This window comes from Caenorhabditis elegans, chromosome I (genome assembly GCF_000002985.6).
Source record: "Caenorhabditis elegans chromosome I".
NCBI lineage: Eukaryota > Metazoa > Nematoda > Chromadorea > Rhabditida > Rhabditidae > Caenorhabditis > Caenorhabditis elegans.
Window position 1 is genome coordinate 6,988,977 of NC_003279.8, and position 14,766 is coordinate 7,003,742.

The following is a 14,766-nucleotide window of genomic DNA, read 5'->3' on the forward strand; positions in this document are numbered from 1 at the left end:
AATTTTTCTTTGTAAATAACTTTTTACTTTACGTTTTTGAAAACATTCTCGATCTCCAAATCTTCCAATAAAAATCCAATTAAATTTCAGCCATTTACTACGTCACCGAACACCTTCTAAGATGACGTCAGCCTCATTGGCAGGCATATCAATATCGCCAATTGTGCCGGAAGAACTCGACGGCACAATAGCACCAATTGGAACACAACCAATGGACATCACATTAGCATTTGTGTTTTCTGCGATTTCAGTCATTGGAGTACTTGGAAACCTTTTAGTAATTACAGTTGTACTTAAAGTTAGAGGAATGGTAATAGTTGGAGTACAAATTGATCAAAATATTAATTAAAAAATTACAGAAAACACCAACTAATTGCTATTTAGTATCATTGGCCGCCAGTGACACATTATTCTTTTTTGCTTCAATGCCTCATGAAATGATGTATTTATTGGGTCCAAATGATCATTATTTATTTGGAAGTTTAGGTAATTACTTTTGGTTTTTTTGTAGAAAATTTTTGAAATTGGCTGTGAGCATTACGTACTTGAGATATTTCTTAATGATATGAGTCAGACTTGTGCTCGCTTCTTTCATTTTTGATTTCCTTTTGATTTATTTGCTGGTCAGGCTCTTATCAGAGAAGAGATTGATTACAGTAGTGAGTGGGCTTGTTTCCAAAAATAGAGATGTTTTCCATTTTGGATTCACTAAAATTATTTTCAGGTTGTGTACTTCTAACCTATCTTCCATATCTTGCAATGAACACTTCAAGTCTGTCTATTTTAGCGTTCACAATTGAACGGTATTATGGTATTTGTAATCCATATAAAGCCAGGTGAGAAAGTTTTGTTTTTTATTTTTTACTATACAGTCAGTTTCACTCAATTAATTTCCACATTATCAGTAACCGAGTGTGCACTAGAGCACATTTATAAAATCTTCTCTAAAGTTAGCTAAACTTGTTTAAGAAATTGCTAAAGTTGGTTGAGATGTTTCTGTGAGAAAATTCCCGGCTATTTTTGGTAAATTCCTGGCAACATCTAACCAATAATTAGCCCACGTTTTATTGAAAGTCAGAGTGATCCATCATAGTTTAAGGCAAAAAAGGTCTTGAAGCTTCACCAAATGTTGTAAATCCAACCTCGACTGTCTCACCTAAATTTAACACAAGTTCCAACTAGGTGTTGCACATTTATTAAACGCACAAAAATATAGTGCATCGTCATCCAAAAGTTTTGCGAGCATTTCATTCAAGTTTATATTTTGGGGCTAATCTTACGGATAAGTAACCGATTACTTACGAGATTTAACCTTTCCAATAATTTGCATCACTTCTTTTTCCTACAACCCAAAATCAATAAAAAACAATATTCCAGAACCATGTGCACTGTTAAACGCGCAACGTGTATTATCTGTGGTATCTGGATCTTCTCAATGCTGTATCATTCCTATTGGCTTTTCTTGGCTACGTTAATCAAAGATGATATTGGAACATCTTGTAGTTTTCGGTTGGAAAGAAATAGTCATGCTTACAAGGTAAACGATATTATATTTCAGTTTTTTTGTTTTCCACTTTTAACTTTATCCATGTCAATTTATAAATAGAATAACTTTATAATTTTTACTTTTTCAGATAGTTTTCCTTCTTGATTTCGTCCTGTGGTACGTGCTTCCAATTATGTGCGACATCATTATCTACGCAAAAATCGGTATCACTTTGAGTCAATGTGGAGATAAGATTAAGAAATCGGTGAAGCCGAAAAGTAACATAACTACTAATAATTCTCATCACAAAACAATGAGGTTTAGAAATTTCAGTACCAAATGAAGTGATCGTCGAAAAATCAAAGACATCGTCGACTTCAATGGGACATTATTCCGGAAGAGATTCTCATATTTCGGGGAAACGGAACTCGGCAAAAGGAAGAAATCAGGTGGGATCAAGTTTATAATCCTCCCTTTTTATTTATTTACTTTCCCAAATGTTCTTGGATTTGTGGTGTGAGGGTTCACAATTTTTTTTGGAAAAAAACTGAACAAATAAAATAACATTTTCAGGTTGTAAAAATGCTTGCAATCGTTGTGGCCGTCTTCGCAGTGTGTTGGCTTCCTTATCGTGGAATGGTTGTCTATAATTCATTTGTATCGGATCCAAAGTATTCATGGAGTCCTGATTGGTATATCAATTTGTCAAAGACACTTGTATTCATCAACTGTGCTATTAATCCAATACTATACAACTTGATGTCTGCTAGATTCCGTGCTGCATTCAGATCGTTGTTATCGAAAAGAAAGAATTCCGGATTTAAATGTGAGTTTTTAGTTTGACCAGCTAAATGGGTATTTTTTTAAAGAAAATTATTGGTAATTAAAATCAATAATTTCGATTCAGTGTGATCCCACTTAAATTTTATACATTGTTTTTAAAAGAAATGTGTCCACAGTTTAAATAATTGATCACTTTTTAGAACATTTCAAGAAAAACGTATTTCATGTTCCAAAAATGGTAATTTTCAACCAGCTCGTGCCTTTGCACCGACGAAACTTATCAGCTACCATACTCACAAGTATTGTGCATTTTCCGCTTACTCTTCTCAGTTTACTTGAGCTTTTTATCAGAAAGTTAAAGAAAATGTGTGGTATAAACTGATAAAAGTCTACTTTCGGTTACAGTAATTTTGCTCGTAGACTCAAAGCTGTGATTCGAAAAATTTATCTTTTTGATCAAAAACTTTGATTATGACAAACCTGATACATTTTCAGCAACAGCTTTGAACCAACGTCACCGATTAAACACAATGGATATAATGTCATCAGCTGAACCAAAATCTCCATTAATAACATCAATGGCTGGAACTCCGTGATACATTTCTCTTATTCCTTCAAATTATCTCCTTCTCATCATAGTGTTGCCTTTAATTTTTATTTATGGGTTCAAATTTCGCCAATTTTTAAATAATTATGTACAGTATGTTTTTTTCTCCCTGAACTTCTCATCATTTTACAACCGGGTAAAAGCACATTTTAAGAAAACCGCCTTCTCTGAAAAGTCACACATGTTTTATTTTATTTTTGTCTGTTTTATCATATTTGATAAAAGAATATTATTTTTTATTATATAAAAATCAATTATTTTTATTTGTTTTTTTTAATTTACAATTGGAAAAAAGGTGAAATGTTCTACAAAAACCAGTATATAGAAAATGGAAAGAAAACATTCGAAAATTGTGAGAAATTTTGGAATCTCCCATTATTTCTCACACAGAATATAAAGTTGGATGGCTGAAAGATCTAAAAAAATATATGTAAAATTTTGAGAAATTAAAATATTTTGTTAATAGATAAGTTCTTCACGTGTCTGCGTCTCTTGTTTCCTTCGTGGATCCAAGAAGTGTGGGTCATTTCCAGATGAATATGATGGAGATAATGGAGGTGGAGGTGCTCCATTCGGAGCAAGACGAGCACGTGGAACTGTAAATAATAGTATAATGGAAAATAAAATTTCAGAAAACTAAAAATGAAATATTTTTTATTAAACAGAAAATGTGTCAAATGGGTTTTGATTTAAAATTATTCAGTTTTTCCTTACTTTTAAGGTTTTTACTGAAAGTTTCCAGAAAGCTTCCCTCTTAAGGAACAATGCTACTAGAAGAAGAAGAAGCTAGAAGTGAAAAATGCATTCATTGTTTTGTTACATTTTTTTTCAACGTGAAAAGAAACTCAAAACATTATTGCGGAATTCTCAAGGGTTTCCACTTTTTTTACAAAATAAGTTGTATATTTTGCTGATGGATATTATTTTTTGATATTTCCAAAACATGTTTAAAAATAAACTAACTAGTTCCATAAGTCGGGTCAATTGGTGGAAGTGGTGAATATAGAGGATGTCCTATTCTCGGTTCATCAATTGGTAGTTGTCCCATTGAACCATTTTCATAATCTTTCTGTCCTTTTCTATTTGTGTCAACTCGATATCTGTATGTTGAGTTTGGAGTATGTGGTACGGTTGTTCCTGGTGGTGGTGGGTATGGTAGAGGACTTCCAGAGTATGGGGTTGAGTAGATTGCATCGTGGTGACGTGGATTCAACGTGCTGGAATAGAATTATTATCGGGCTGGTAAGTTTGTAGGTTAACCAAGACCAAAGTTTTAGTCAGTAAATCGTCAAAAACCTTACACAAATCCGCCTTTCACTACTTGGAGATCTGCTTTATACAAGTGGAGCAAGCTAGGAAACATGGATGTAAAAGAAAATTATTTGAACAAGAGGAAAACAAGTATTGACTTCAAAAACCGAAAAAAATTTAAAAAAATAAAAGAAATCCAAAATTGTTTTTTGGTTTTAACGTTAGGAAATTAATGACATCATGGACTTGTGTTGTTGAAAAAGGAATTCAATTCCGGACGACCAGGGAAACAGTCATTTTTAGGTTACACCGTAAATTCGCATCCCTAATACCGAGCAAATTTTTAATTTGAAACTTACGAAGGTGGAGTGATAACGTAGAGAGGCTCAATAGACTTGTAAGTTGCTGGTTTCGTAACTTCGTACTTTTCCTGAAAACAATTGATATTTGTCATTCAAATTTCTCTTTGATCATTGGCGTCTTTCATTTTTTCCCGTTAAAATTGATCGTTTGAAAAGTGACAGGATATCAAAAAAGAACAAGAAGGTCTTTTTTAATGTGACGCCCCAAATCCCTCTTTTATTTCATGTCTAATAAATACCCAATCCACAGAGACACCTTCCTACACATACATTTGACCCACAACCAATAAGAAACAGTTTGATTGGCTTGGGAAAATTGTAATTAAGTGGAAGAGAAGATTTGACGGAGAAAAGGTGTTAATGGAAGGTTTTATGATATACAGAGTTTTAGGATTACATAATATTAATATAGCAGGAACAATGTTAAAAGTATTCATTTTAGCTTTTAGAGTTCCTATGTTTTAGGTTTTGACAATATCTAACGGCGATAGTTTTGCTTTCAGAAGATTTGAAACCAACTTACTTTCTTATTTTTACGACAACAGCAGAAACATTTGGCACAGATCATTGAGAGAAGAATTGAAACAAGACAAAGCACAAGGAGCACAGCAACAATAAGTCCAATCACTGGCTGAAAATGCACATTACAGTTACAAGCAAAAAGAATAATCAAAAACTCACAAGCCACGATGCATACCAATTGTCAATTGGGGCCTCTGAAACTTGCTTGTAGTTTGCCAAAAGATATTGAACTGCTAAAGTGTCACTTTCACTTCCTTGCTGAAAAAAAGAAAATTCAATCAGTTTTAAATTGAAAAGTTCTCACCTGTGCTGCTAACTTGTGTAGTTTCTGCATATCGTCATCTCCAAGAAGTACAAACGAATCACCGCCACGGTATGTAGCCAACTGAAATGTGATATTATTTTATGAATTTAGTGACAAACCTTAGGAACTTTTTGAGAAAAATCTGGCAACTTGTTAAAAAACTTCACAAAAGTTGTCAGAGAACTGCAATATTTGCCAAAAACGCTTACGCAATTGCCGAGAATTGCCGAGAGCCGAGAAGATGATGGAATTTGGCTTTTACTTTGAGCCCTCATCTTTCAAAATAAAGTTCAACAAAAATGGTCAGCTTGACAACTTTAGCTTTTGCAGCCTAGTCATATCAAATTCCAATACGTTCCTCCAGTTTTATGTTTTTATTCTTCTTTGGCCAATTCTGAGCATTTTTCAATGCTTCTGCTCAACTTTAAATACACCCCAATGTTTTCATTTCCATGATATGTGTCCACATCTTTTGAGGAATTCAACGAAGCGATTAGTTACCGGTTTGTCCCTCATCACAAGGCTCATTGAAATGAGCCAATGACCTCGAACACAGGGAGACAAATGGGCGTCCGTCCACTTCTTCTTCTCTTCAAAAGTATTCTTCTATGTATGGCGATTCAATCCCCAAACCGTCCATTTCTTCGCCCAATTATTTACCATCAATTTATGCGCAGGCGCTGCCAAATGACAAGGAAGGTGAAATGGGTGGGCAAGTGGGACGGCACAAGGCGCAAACATTCAGATTTCAAAAATCTGTTTCGAGTCAATGATTTTGAACAGTTTGAACACATCAAAAAAGAGAACACTCAAAGGTGTGAGGAAATGTTTACACATTTGTTTTGTTGAAGTTGGAGTAGTGGAGGATAATCAAAATAGTCCAAAGTTATAGTGCACCACAATTAAACACTTCAAAAGTTCTTTTGAATTTTTTGAAAAAGTTTTGATGAGTTGCCGAATGTTTGCAACTCGGCAAATTAGGATAACAGCTTTATGCACTCCGTTTTTAAACGTGGGAAGATTTCTGTAGTTTTATGAAAATCGATCAGATTAATACCCTGAATTTTTGAATGGCAGAGTTTTGTAGATCCATAAAAAACTCTTACCTGTTGTGTATCCTTTAAATAAACCATGACCAATCCATGATCACAAGTCGTATTTCCTAATTGTGCCTCATCATATTCCTCTTCCATATCTCTTTTCAGATCATCTGTCTGAAAATGTTTAAACTATTCACTGTCATCATCATCATCATCAACCACTCTTTTTCTCTCATTTTCTCTTGTGAAAGTCCATGGGCGCGGTGGAGGCCAAGCCATATTATCATGATCAAACAAATACAACCTAACCAGTTGACCTAATTTGCAACTTATATCCGATGAAAATGAAGGTTTTATAAGAAGAAATATAAGGACTAATTGGAACAAAACAATTAGGTGTGCAGATGCTAAAACACTAATAAAAATAATTCTCTAAATAACTTTTTATTCGGAAGGAATTCAAAAAAACTTACATTTTTTGATGACGTAACGTGGAGAAGTCCAATGAATGCATCAGTTCCATCTGCTCTTACACAACCATCTGCACATTCACATCTGAAACGTTTAACAATTATTTTTCCATAATGCCTAAAGTCAGAAAATTTCAATTCTCAAAAATTTTTACCCTGTGCTGCTGCAACGCTTTTCAATTTTCCCGCAATTTAGCGAAATATGCATTGAGCTAGCTGGGGGTTGAAGATCAAAATCGGGAAATTTTTCGGGTAGCGGCAATCAGGAAAAAGATGCAAAAAACACAGATGGTATCAATAGGGAATTTATCTCGTGGGCCGGGGCACCGCAAGATTGAGTATCATTATCTTGACAGTTAATCTTCAAAACGATTTTCCTCATATTCTTCTTTTTTCTTAATGCGCACTTTTTCACACGATTTAGAGGTATTTGAGATTGAAATAAAGGAAAAGTGTAGATGAAACAGTTTTGTGTCAGTTCCGTAAGATTTTTAAAATATTGATGGGGTTTTTCAAGAAGACAAGAGTTCAGCTACGTAGCTGTATACAGAGCTTTCAAAATCCGAAAGCTTTACAAAAACGAAACAGGTGACTTGAAACTTTGCTCATTTTCAGAAAGTGTAACCTAAAGCAAGCTCACGCAGATTCTTGAATTTAAAATTTAAAAGCTGTAACAAATTTATCTTTACTCTCAGTCCCGAACAAAAAACAATTTCTCACAAACATGGAAGATTCAAATCACTATTTTTTATTTGAATTATTCAATAAGAAATTGCGGCCTGATACAGAACGTCTTGCTTCATTGTCACAATTATTTTGAGCACTTTATGACGGATTGTTTCAACGCCAATTTGAGAAAGTTGTTTTTTTACTGTTTAATCTTTAATTTTTAATTGCTCTAAAATGTGGCAATAACTCATATTTCACCTAACTACCATAATAGGACCAAACATTTTATGCGAGTTGTATTTTTAGTTAGGTTTTAATTGTTTTTATTCAAGTTTTGTAGGGAATAAATGATTTAAGAAAAATATACGTTTATTTAGTTGTTCCTCTTAAGGTTCAATGATCTTGTTTTTAAGGCTAAATATTTATGTTTTTGAACTGTTTTTTCTTCTTATTATTCTTTCAAAAAAAAACATTACAAAGAATAAGTTTGTTATTTCATTCCAACTATTACATGATCCCAATAGACCTATATTCATTGCCGTCGTGTGCCCCTAATAGCTTCAATATGATGTCCCTCCCCATGTCATCTCAAGGTCTTTTCTCTCGTACTCCTCCTCATCCTATTACACGATTGAAAAAAAACGGGGGAATGTGAGACTATAAAATTTAGGGACGTAAAATAATTGCGCCTGAATTGTTTCACAGATTCAAAATTTAATGTTGTCTTGTGTACAGCAATGCTAATTAAATATTGACTACTGGCAAGACCTTGAGTTGGTATTATGTTAAATGTGTGAAACCATGAAAAACTGTTTCTGTTGGTGGGCAATATAATAGTCGATTCATAGAAATTTTCTATTGATAAGGGTTTCAAAAACTAATTGTTCTATTAGAATTTGGTCCTTTCTGTATTTACATGACCGATGCTTTCATCACGCTCGATCCTCTTTGGAAGGGGTTCATTTTGCTCGACTGAGCATTATGCGCACATCGCAAATTAGCTGTGCTACTTTTTCTTTTTGTTGTTGTAAAAATTTCAACATTTAATTTCAAAATTCAAAAACATACCCAATTCGATCCTTGAGCCCTGCTAAAATATCAGTCAACTTCTTCCTTGTTGTAGTCGCCAATCGTCCATGAACATCACATACAAAAGTCTTTCTTCCGTATCCTGATTCAGATTTGCATTGCTCAGTTTCATCATCGAATACTGTACTGCGTACCTGAAATAGTTGTGTTTCAAGTTTTTTTCTGAATCGGTTTTTCTCATGATTGTCTCATAAGTCTTATCAGTGGACAATGGACAACAACAAGTTTCTTTTTTTGCAATTTTTTCTCAAAAGATTCAGAGAGAATCGAAAGTTTCATGTTGTTGCTGGGACAAGTAGCAAGCAAAAAAGTGCTTTTGTTTGATACGAACGAGTAAGAATGAAGTGGTTTTAAACAGAACAAAAAGATGACAACTATCGAACGGGAATTAATTGATTTGAAACAGCAGGAGAGATGCTTTTAGCTATAGTATGTCCAGTTACATGTAACATTATGGGAACATGAATACCGTTGGTTTTACATATTTATTCTAGTGAATAGAAAAAGTTGGCAAATGAAAAGAATAATTCTATTTAAAAAACACCTGAAGGAATTTAGCGAAATTACTTGATTTGTTAAGTTTCGTTTCAAAATAAATATTTTATAACCAGTGGAAAAATTATTTAAATCACTCAGAATTGTGATCAAAAGGTGTTTCTATAATCTTAGAACACGGTTTAAAGCCCCTTATCAAATGCAAACAATTAAAACATAAAATTTAAATAATGAATCTCGTAGTTAAAAACATTGGTTGGTCCACTTTCAAATTTATGTTAGAAAGTGTAATTAAAAATTTTTAAAAACTGTTTCAAAAGTTGTTTTGGGATATTTGATTATTTCAGAACCAGGTTTTATTCCAGCTTTAGAAAAAATTATATAAATTTTCTTGAGCTCTAACAGCAATGATACAAAGCTTTACATTATTGAACTTTTCCGAAAAGCTGTCAAAAATCTTCCATCAATAATGAATTCAAAATGTTCGGTTCCAATAGAATCTTGTGTTATCACACAATTCCATCGTTTTACTTTCGATTTCATCACACATACACTTTTGAGACATATGACCCCTTTGAAGAATGAAGGCATCATAAACATCACCCCCTTTTTCAAATTTCCTGTTTTCTATGATGCTACCGCAATTGTCGGCACGGAATTTATTTTTTGAAATATTTCAAAAATTGAATGACATCTTGTAATTGCCAAAATTATTTTCAACAACACTTGAAAGGGTCTTTCTATTTATTTTCAAGTACCAAAGGGGAAATTAGGAAGACCCCTGGGTTTTGTGGTTTTTTAGTTAAATTTTGGACAGTTGTAAATTTACAAAAATTTGATTGTGGATGAAAATAGCCTTTTCAAAGTGTACGTTAGGCAGAGTTGTTATATAATATAGGATTTAAAATTTTAATTTGGTTTTCTAAAACTGAAAAAATATGTAAAATTTAGGAAAGTTTATTAGAAAAATTGATGAAAATCACAACTTAAAAAAAAAACATTTTCTTGATTTTTACCGATAAAGCTTCAAAAGTTAAAATAAATAGCGTATCTGATAGTTTTTAGATCAAAAAATAGTGTGCATTTTTCAGTTATAGTGATTGAGATATAAGCTTTCAAAGTTGAGAGTTCAAAAAAATTACAGTAGGATACGAAAGTTTTTAGATCGGAGCATATTTTTTTTAGTTATAATTTTTAAAAATTCTTCCTATCGTAAACTTCCTTTTTACAATTTTCAAGTACGTACTCTAAATATGAACGTGTTTATAGGTATATTGGCAATAACAATCCAAAATCCGTCGGGCATTTTGAATGAATAGAATCATTGGCACGATACAGAATAATAGGGTAATGTTGAAAAAAAAGTGAAAGAGAGAGAGAGAGTAGGGAAAATGACCGAAACGAACCTGTTCGATAAAAACGAATAAAAGTAGAAGTTTGAATAGTAAACTAGCAGTTGAGGACTTCATGTTTGTAATCTCTGTTAACACATGTGAAACCAAGTAGCAGCAACAGATGAAGAAAACGAAGTAGTAGTAGAAGTAGGGAGTGGGGCACAGGAGACACAGAATCAGCAGTAATAGTGTAAGCTCCGCCCACTTGTCGAAATCAAGGTTAGAAATAAACAGAGAGACGAACCGACGGTGCGCAGAAACACCAACAGATGGTAGAAGAGATTCAGATGAATAAAAAGGATGAAGAGAGAAAAGAGATTTAGAGAAATATACACCAGAACATATTTACTGTTTTTTTTAAATACAAGTCTAACATTAATGGCAGCATGTCAGGAGGGAAATTTTTAACTATGAGTGTCTGGGGATATCGGGAATAAATAATTTTTAAAGATTGGAAATATCATTCAGCCGAGCAACTCATACAAGATGAACCCAAACCGCCCAGTGCTCCTTACTTGACTATTAGAAGAATAACGCTTTGTAAGATATGGGCTTAAACTGCTTAAACTTTTTGAAATGTGATCTGCAGAACAAATTCAAATCGGGATTATTTCTGATCTCCAGCAGTTACTGCAATGTGCTAGGAAGCTTTATTTCTAGAAAAACCAACAGACGGGCAGGTTTGACCCTGTTGCGTAAATGGGACGGTTGTGTTGAGCCTCAATTAGGTAAAGACTGAAGATTTCAGCTCAGTTTCAAAACCATCCTTTTATTCGCAGGTTGAAAATTAAAAACATTGCTCATTTAAAAAAAGTTAAATGAAAAATTGTAGTGATGTTTTAAAAAGTTGAGAAGGTTACTTTGAAATATCAGTCATAGTCCAAAAGGTTGGGTGTGACTCATTGTCCCTTGACACATTTTTGAAAAAAATCGGAAAAATCAAAATCTCACCTTGAGTTTCTTCAAGATATTTGGATGATTCAACATGTTCTATTCATGTTTTTTAAAGGGAACATTTCTGATTTTGGACTGAACAACTGGAAAACCGTTTGGTTTTTCAAAGCTCGGAGAATCTTTACAGCAAAATGAAAACTCAAAGAATGCCTGAAAAATCTCGTGCTCCAACAGGTTGTGTTGATCAAAATTAAAACAAAATCTTGCCATTTGATAGCAACTTCCTGTCACATTTTGGTAACTTTTTTGCCACTGCAACTTCCTGATAATATTTAGAAAACCTATCCTCGGCAACAATTTTCCAAACATTGGTAACTGCCTGCCAGAAACTTTTCAACTTAAAAGCTTCTGATAATCTGTTGGCAAAAGTTTTCCGGAAATTTCCCCCAGTGCTGAAAAATATTAACAATAAAAAAGTAATTATTTATATTTTTCTGAAATCAACTTTTTCGAGGCTAAAGAGCAGAGCGAGCTTACTCTTTTTTCTTTTAAATCCTCAAAGGTTTCGACTGTTCCGCCCTTTGCAGTCAACATTATTTCAAATACATTAGAAAGCAGAAATTGGTGAACACTGAAATATTTTATCTCCATCAACTTTCACTTTTCAGGAATTTTCCGTTCTGTTTCACAAAATGGGTAACGTTTTCAATTTCTTCAAACAAAACTACTCTGAACGATTTGGTGATGCCGAGACGTCTAGAAAAAAAATTTTATAATTGTTATTCAACAATTTTTCTACTGAAACTCGATAGATGTTTAGTTATGACTTGTACAACAGAAAAGTTCTCAAAAAATTAGGTCACTTTTGATAAAATGCGTTTGACTGTGTGTAACTCATTAAATAATTGATGTTATGCAATAAAAAACATTGCAGTAGAAAGCTGAAATATTTTTGATCATTTTGTTAGTTAAACATTTGTTTCCTAGACCTGTATTTTCCAAGTCACACCAGTTTGAAGATATGAAATTTAGCGAGTTTAAGAAGGTATGTGGGCCATTGAATCTAGGCTTGCTTTTTTAGCTGGCGGATATTTTTTTATGTGGAGAACTTAGAATGTGTCATTCATAGTTCAGCTAATAGTTGAAAACAGAAAACATTTATAAATTTTATATAAACAATAATTATGTACTGTCTTAACTAAATATTGTTTCCTTTTATGGGATTTATCATGAACAAAAATGAAAACGAGTAGACAATTAGCAAAGAATTGGCAATGATTTTGGAGTAAATGAATATTTGCAACATTGAATCAAAATGAATCAAAAACACAGCATTGAACCATTCAAAACACTTTCAACAACTTCGACTTCTCAGCGTAACCATTCATTTATAAAACATTTTAAAATTAAGAACAAACAAATGTTTCCTCCATTTAGCTTAGAATTAAAAAGAAAACAAATATTTTTCTGAATATTCGATTTATGGAAGAGAAATGCTTAATGAAAACAAGTCAAATCTATTTTCAGATGATTCTAGTCATAATGGAATTCCTGTTGATCTTGCTGATCATCGAAAACATTTATCAATTTGAAAATTTGTTTTAAAGTGCAAAGAACAAAACAAATTTCTTATAAGATTAAACTGTATGATTTAAAGAAAAAATATTTTTCAAACTTAATTTCTCTTTCTCGCCAATTTTTCCAGAGGATTGTCAACTCACCATAGTTTGTCTGATATTTATTTTTTTAAAAACTTTTGGAAATTTTTTGTGAAGTCTCATTATGAATTTCGGTGGTTTTGGACCAGTTTTAGTCTATTTAACCAAAATACCCACACAAACTCTACACCCCCTTTAAAGGTGTGCGTAAAAATGACAAAGTAACGATTTTAAACTATTTCGAACCTGAATTAATTAATTTCACTGATTTACGCTTGTCAGCGTGCTTTTTAATTGAACATTTGTATTTATCTTGGCTTTTTCTCTAAAATTCAAGCAAAAATACACCGAAACATTAATAATCGGTGGAAAATAACAATAAATAAAATAAATAAATTTAAAAACATGCAAGCGCGCTCCATCGAACAAATCCAATTGACGGTAATTCAAATTGGAATTAGACAAAAACTGAGATTTTTTCAATTTTCAAAAAATCATATAGAATTTAGAAAATTTTGTTTTATTTTTTTATCATGATATTCGGTCATTGTGGTACCATAGGCATGTTTTAAAGCAATTTCCCCACTGGCGCTACTCCCCCTTCAAATAGTGTATGAAACAGTTTACGCTCATTTCTCAGAATCAATATGTTAAATGATAGAAAAATGTGACAGCTATCAATAAAATAATTAATCTGTCCTAAAATTTTTCATTCTCACAAAAAAGATTTTGTACGCGCAACTCGAGTATCAAATTATGAGTCACCCTGTATGCAACGACAACTTTATTTCAACAAAAAAAATCGATAGTCGAAGATTCATTGTAGGAAAGAAAACATTGAAATACAGAGGTATTTAGCTTTTTTCGTCAGGGACCTTTGTCAGAGCTTCTGTGATCATTGTCTTCACATCCTCATTTCCATTCTCGTTCAGACATTAAAGTTTGAGCTTTAAATAGAAAAGCGCCGCACGGATGGCATACGTGAAGAAGATGCTCATTGTGAAGACTCCAGCACGTTGATCACGCATCTTTCTGAACAAGTCATCACAATCGGGAGTTTTCCCATCTAACACTTGTTCTATGATGATTGAAGTGAGCACTACAGTAGCTGAGCGATCTAGACCAAGGTCACACATTACAATCACTGGGGGCTGCTTTCCAACTGTTGGTGAGCTTTCCTGAAAGAAAATTCTTGTTTACAATAATTATTTGAAATAGTTACCAACCTTGACAGGAGCTCGAACCAACGCGAGCACTTTCTTCACATCATCAGGGTAGCTCTTCCATGGCCACGTGGTGCAATTGTAGACTTTGGCAAATGTTGCCTCACTACATCCATCTGCGACAACTTCCACTGTATATTTGTTCATCCAGTTTTTGCATAGTTGATCTACGTCTACAGCTCTAGTGTTGATCAGCCAACCTTCCAGATTCAAGTAGTGATTTGTCGACAGAGGGAAAAATGAATGATGGAGATTATTGACTTTTTGAAATCGACCAATCACGAAGCGAGAAACTCGCTCGTTCTTTCCCCACACTATGGACGCCTCGTACCTGAGGCCCCACGGAAAGGGGAGCAGAACGAAAAGGGGATCAGCAAAAAGGGGATCTGCGAAAAGGGGATCTGCGAAAAGGGGAGCAACGAAAAGGGGAACTGGCACTGTGCCAAAGGCAATCTATCCCATGCTCACATTTCCCATGCACACATTTCCCATGCTGACACTTTCCCCCGTGCGTACAAA

The 14,766-nt window shown here is 33.5% G+C and overlaps 2 protein-coding genes, 1 non-coding gene and 1 pseudogene across 5 annotated transcripts; 2 read left to right on the forward strand and 2 right to left on the reverse strand.

The window, feature by feature from the left end:
• The first annotated feature begins 90 nt into the window (after positions 1 to 90).
• trhr-1 (Thyrotropin-releasing hormone receptor) lies at positions 91 to 3,132 on the forward strand. Its single transcript, NM_059589.8, has 8 exons — positions 91 to 310; positions 360 to 486; positions 725 to 836; positions 1,378 to 1,537; positions 1,635 to 1,764; positions 1,820 to 1,935; positions 2,060 to 2,312; positions 2,765 to 3,132. Exons 1-8 carry the CDS (start codon positions 122 to 124, stop codon positions 2,863 to 2,865), a joined length of 1,188 nt encoding a protein of 395 aa, NP_491990.1. The 5' UTR covers positions 91 to 121; the 3' UTR covers positions 2,866 to 3,132.
• On the reverse strand, positions 3,096 to 10,730 carry C30F12.5 (AbLIM_anchor domain-containing protein; the record flags this gene model as incomplete). 2 transcript variants are annotated; one of them, NM_001263440.3, is made up of 10 exons in its annotated part: positions 3,096 to 3,472; positions 3,840 to 4,093; positions 4,487 to 4,557; positions 5,013 to 5,120; positions 5,171 to 5,269; positions 5,316 to 5,396; positions 6,422 to 6,529; positions 6,829 to 6,910; positions 8,563 to 8,717; positions 10,485 to 10,730. In NM_001263440.3, the coding sequence occupies 10 exons, from the start codon at positions 10,545 to 10,547 to the stop codon at positions 3,336 to 3,338; spliced, it is 1,158 nt and encodes a 385-aa protein (NP_001250369.1). The 2 variants fall into 2 exon arrangements, with proteins under 2 accessions (NP_001250369.1, NP_001250370.1); NM_001263441.3 differs by lacking the exons at positions 4,487 to 4,557; positions 5,013 to 5,120; positions 5,171 to 5,269; ... (3 more) ...; positions 8,563 to 8,717; positions 10,485 to 10,730 and adding an exon at positions 4,178 to 4,239 and having other exon boundaries at positions 3,336 to 3,472.
• C30F12.9 lies at positions 3,742 to 3,877 on the forward strand. Its single transcript, NR_050234.1, has one exon. It is a non-coding gene; the product is annotated as an Unclassified non-coding RNA C30F12.9 (non-coding RNA).
• A 3,163-nt stretch (positions 10,731 to 13,893) lies between the features above and the next one.
• Positions 13,894 to 14,505, reverse strand: H06O01.4 (annotated as a pseudogene). Its single transcript has 2 exons — positions 14,251 to 14,505; positions 13,894 to 14,202 (listed from the first exon to the last, which is right to left on the reverse strand). Coding segments are annotated over exons 1-2 (564 nt in total).
• Positions 14,506 to 14,766: the final 261 nt, after the last annotated feature.

What these genes read in the sequence shown, in the direction of transcription:
- trhr-1 (NM_059589.8), top strand. Translation starts at nt 122, where the DNA reads ATGACGTCAGCCTCATTGGCAGGCATATCAATATCGCCAATTGTGCCG. An exon ending in TACTTAAAGTTAGAGGAATG is followed by an intron (nt 311 to 359) that starts GTAATAGTTGGA and finishes AAAAAATTACAG; the next exon opens with AAAACACCAACTAATTGCTA. An exon ending in TTATTTATTTGGAAGTTTAG is followed by an intron (nt 487 to 724) that starts GTAATTACTTTT and finishes AATTATTTTCAG; the next exon opens with GTTGTGTACTTCTAACCTAT.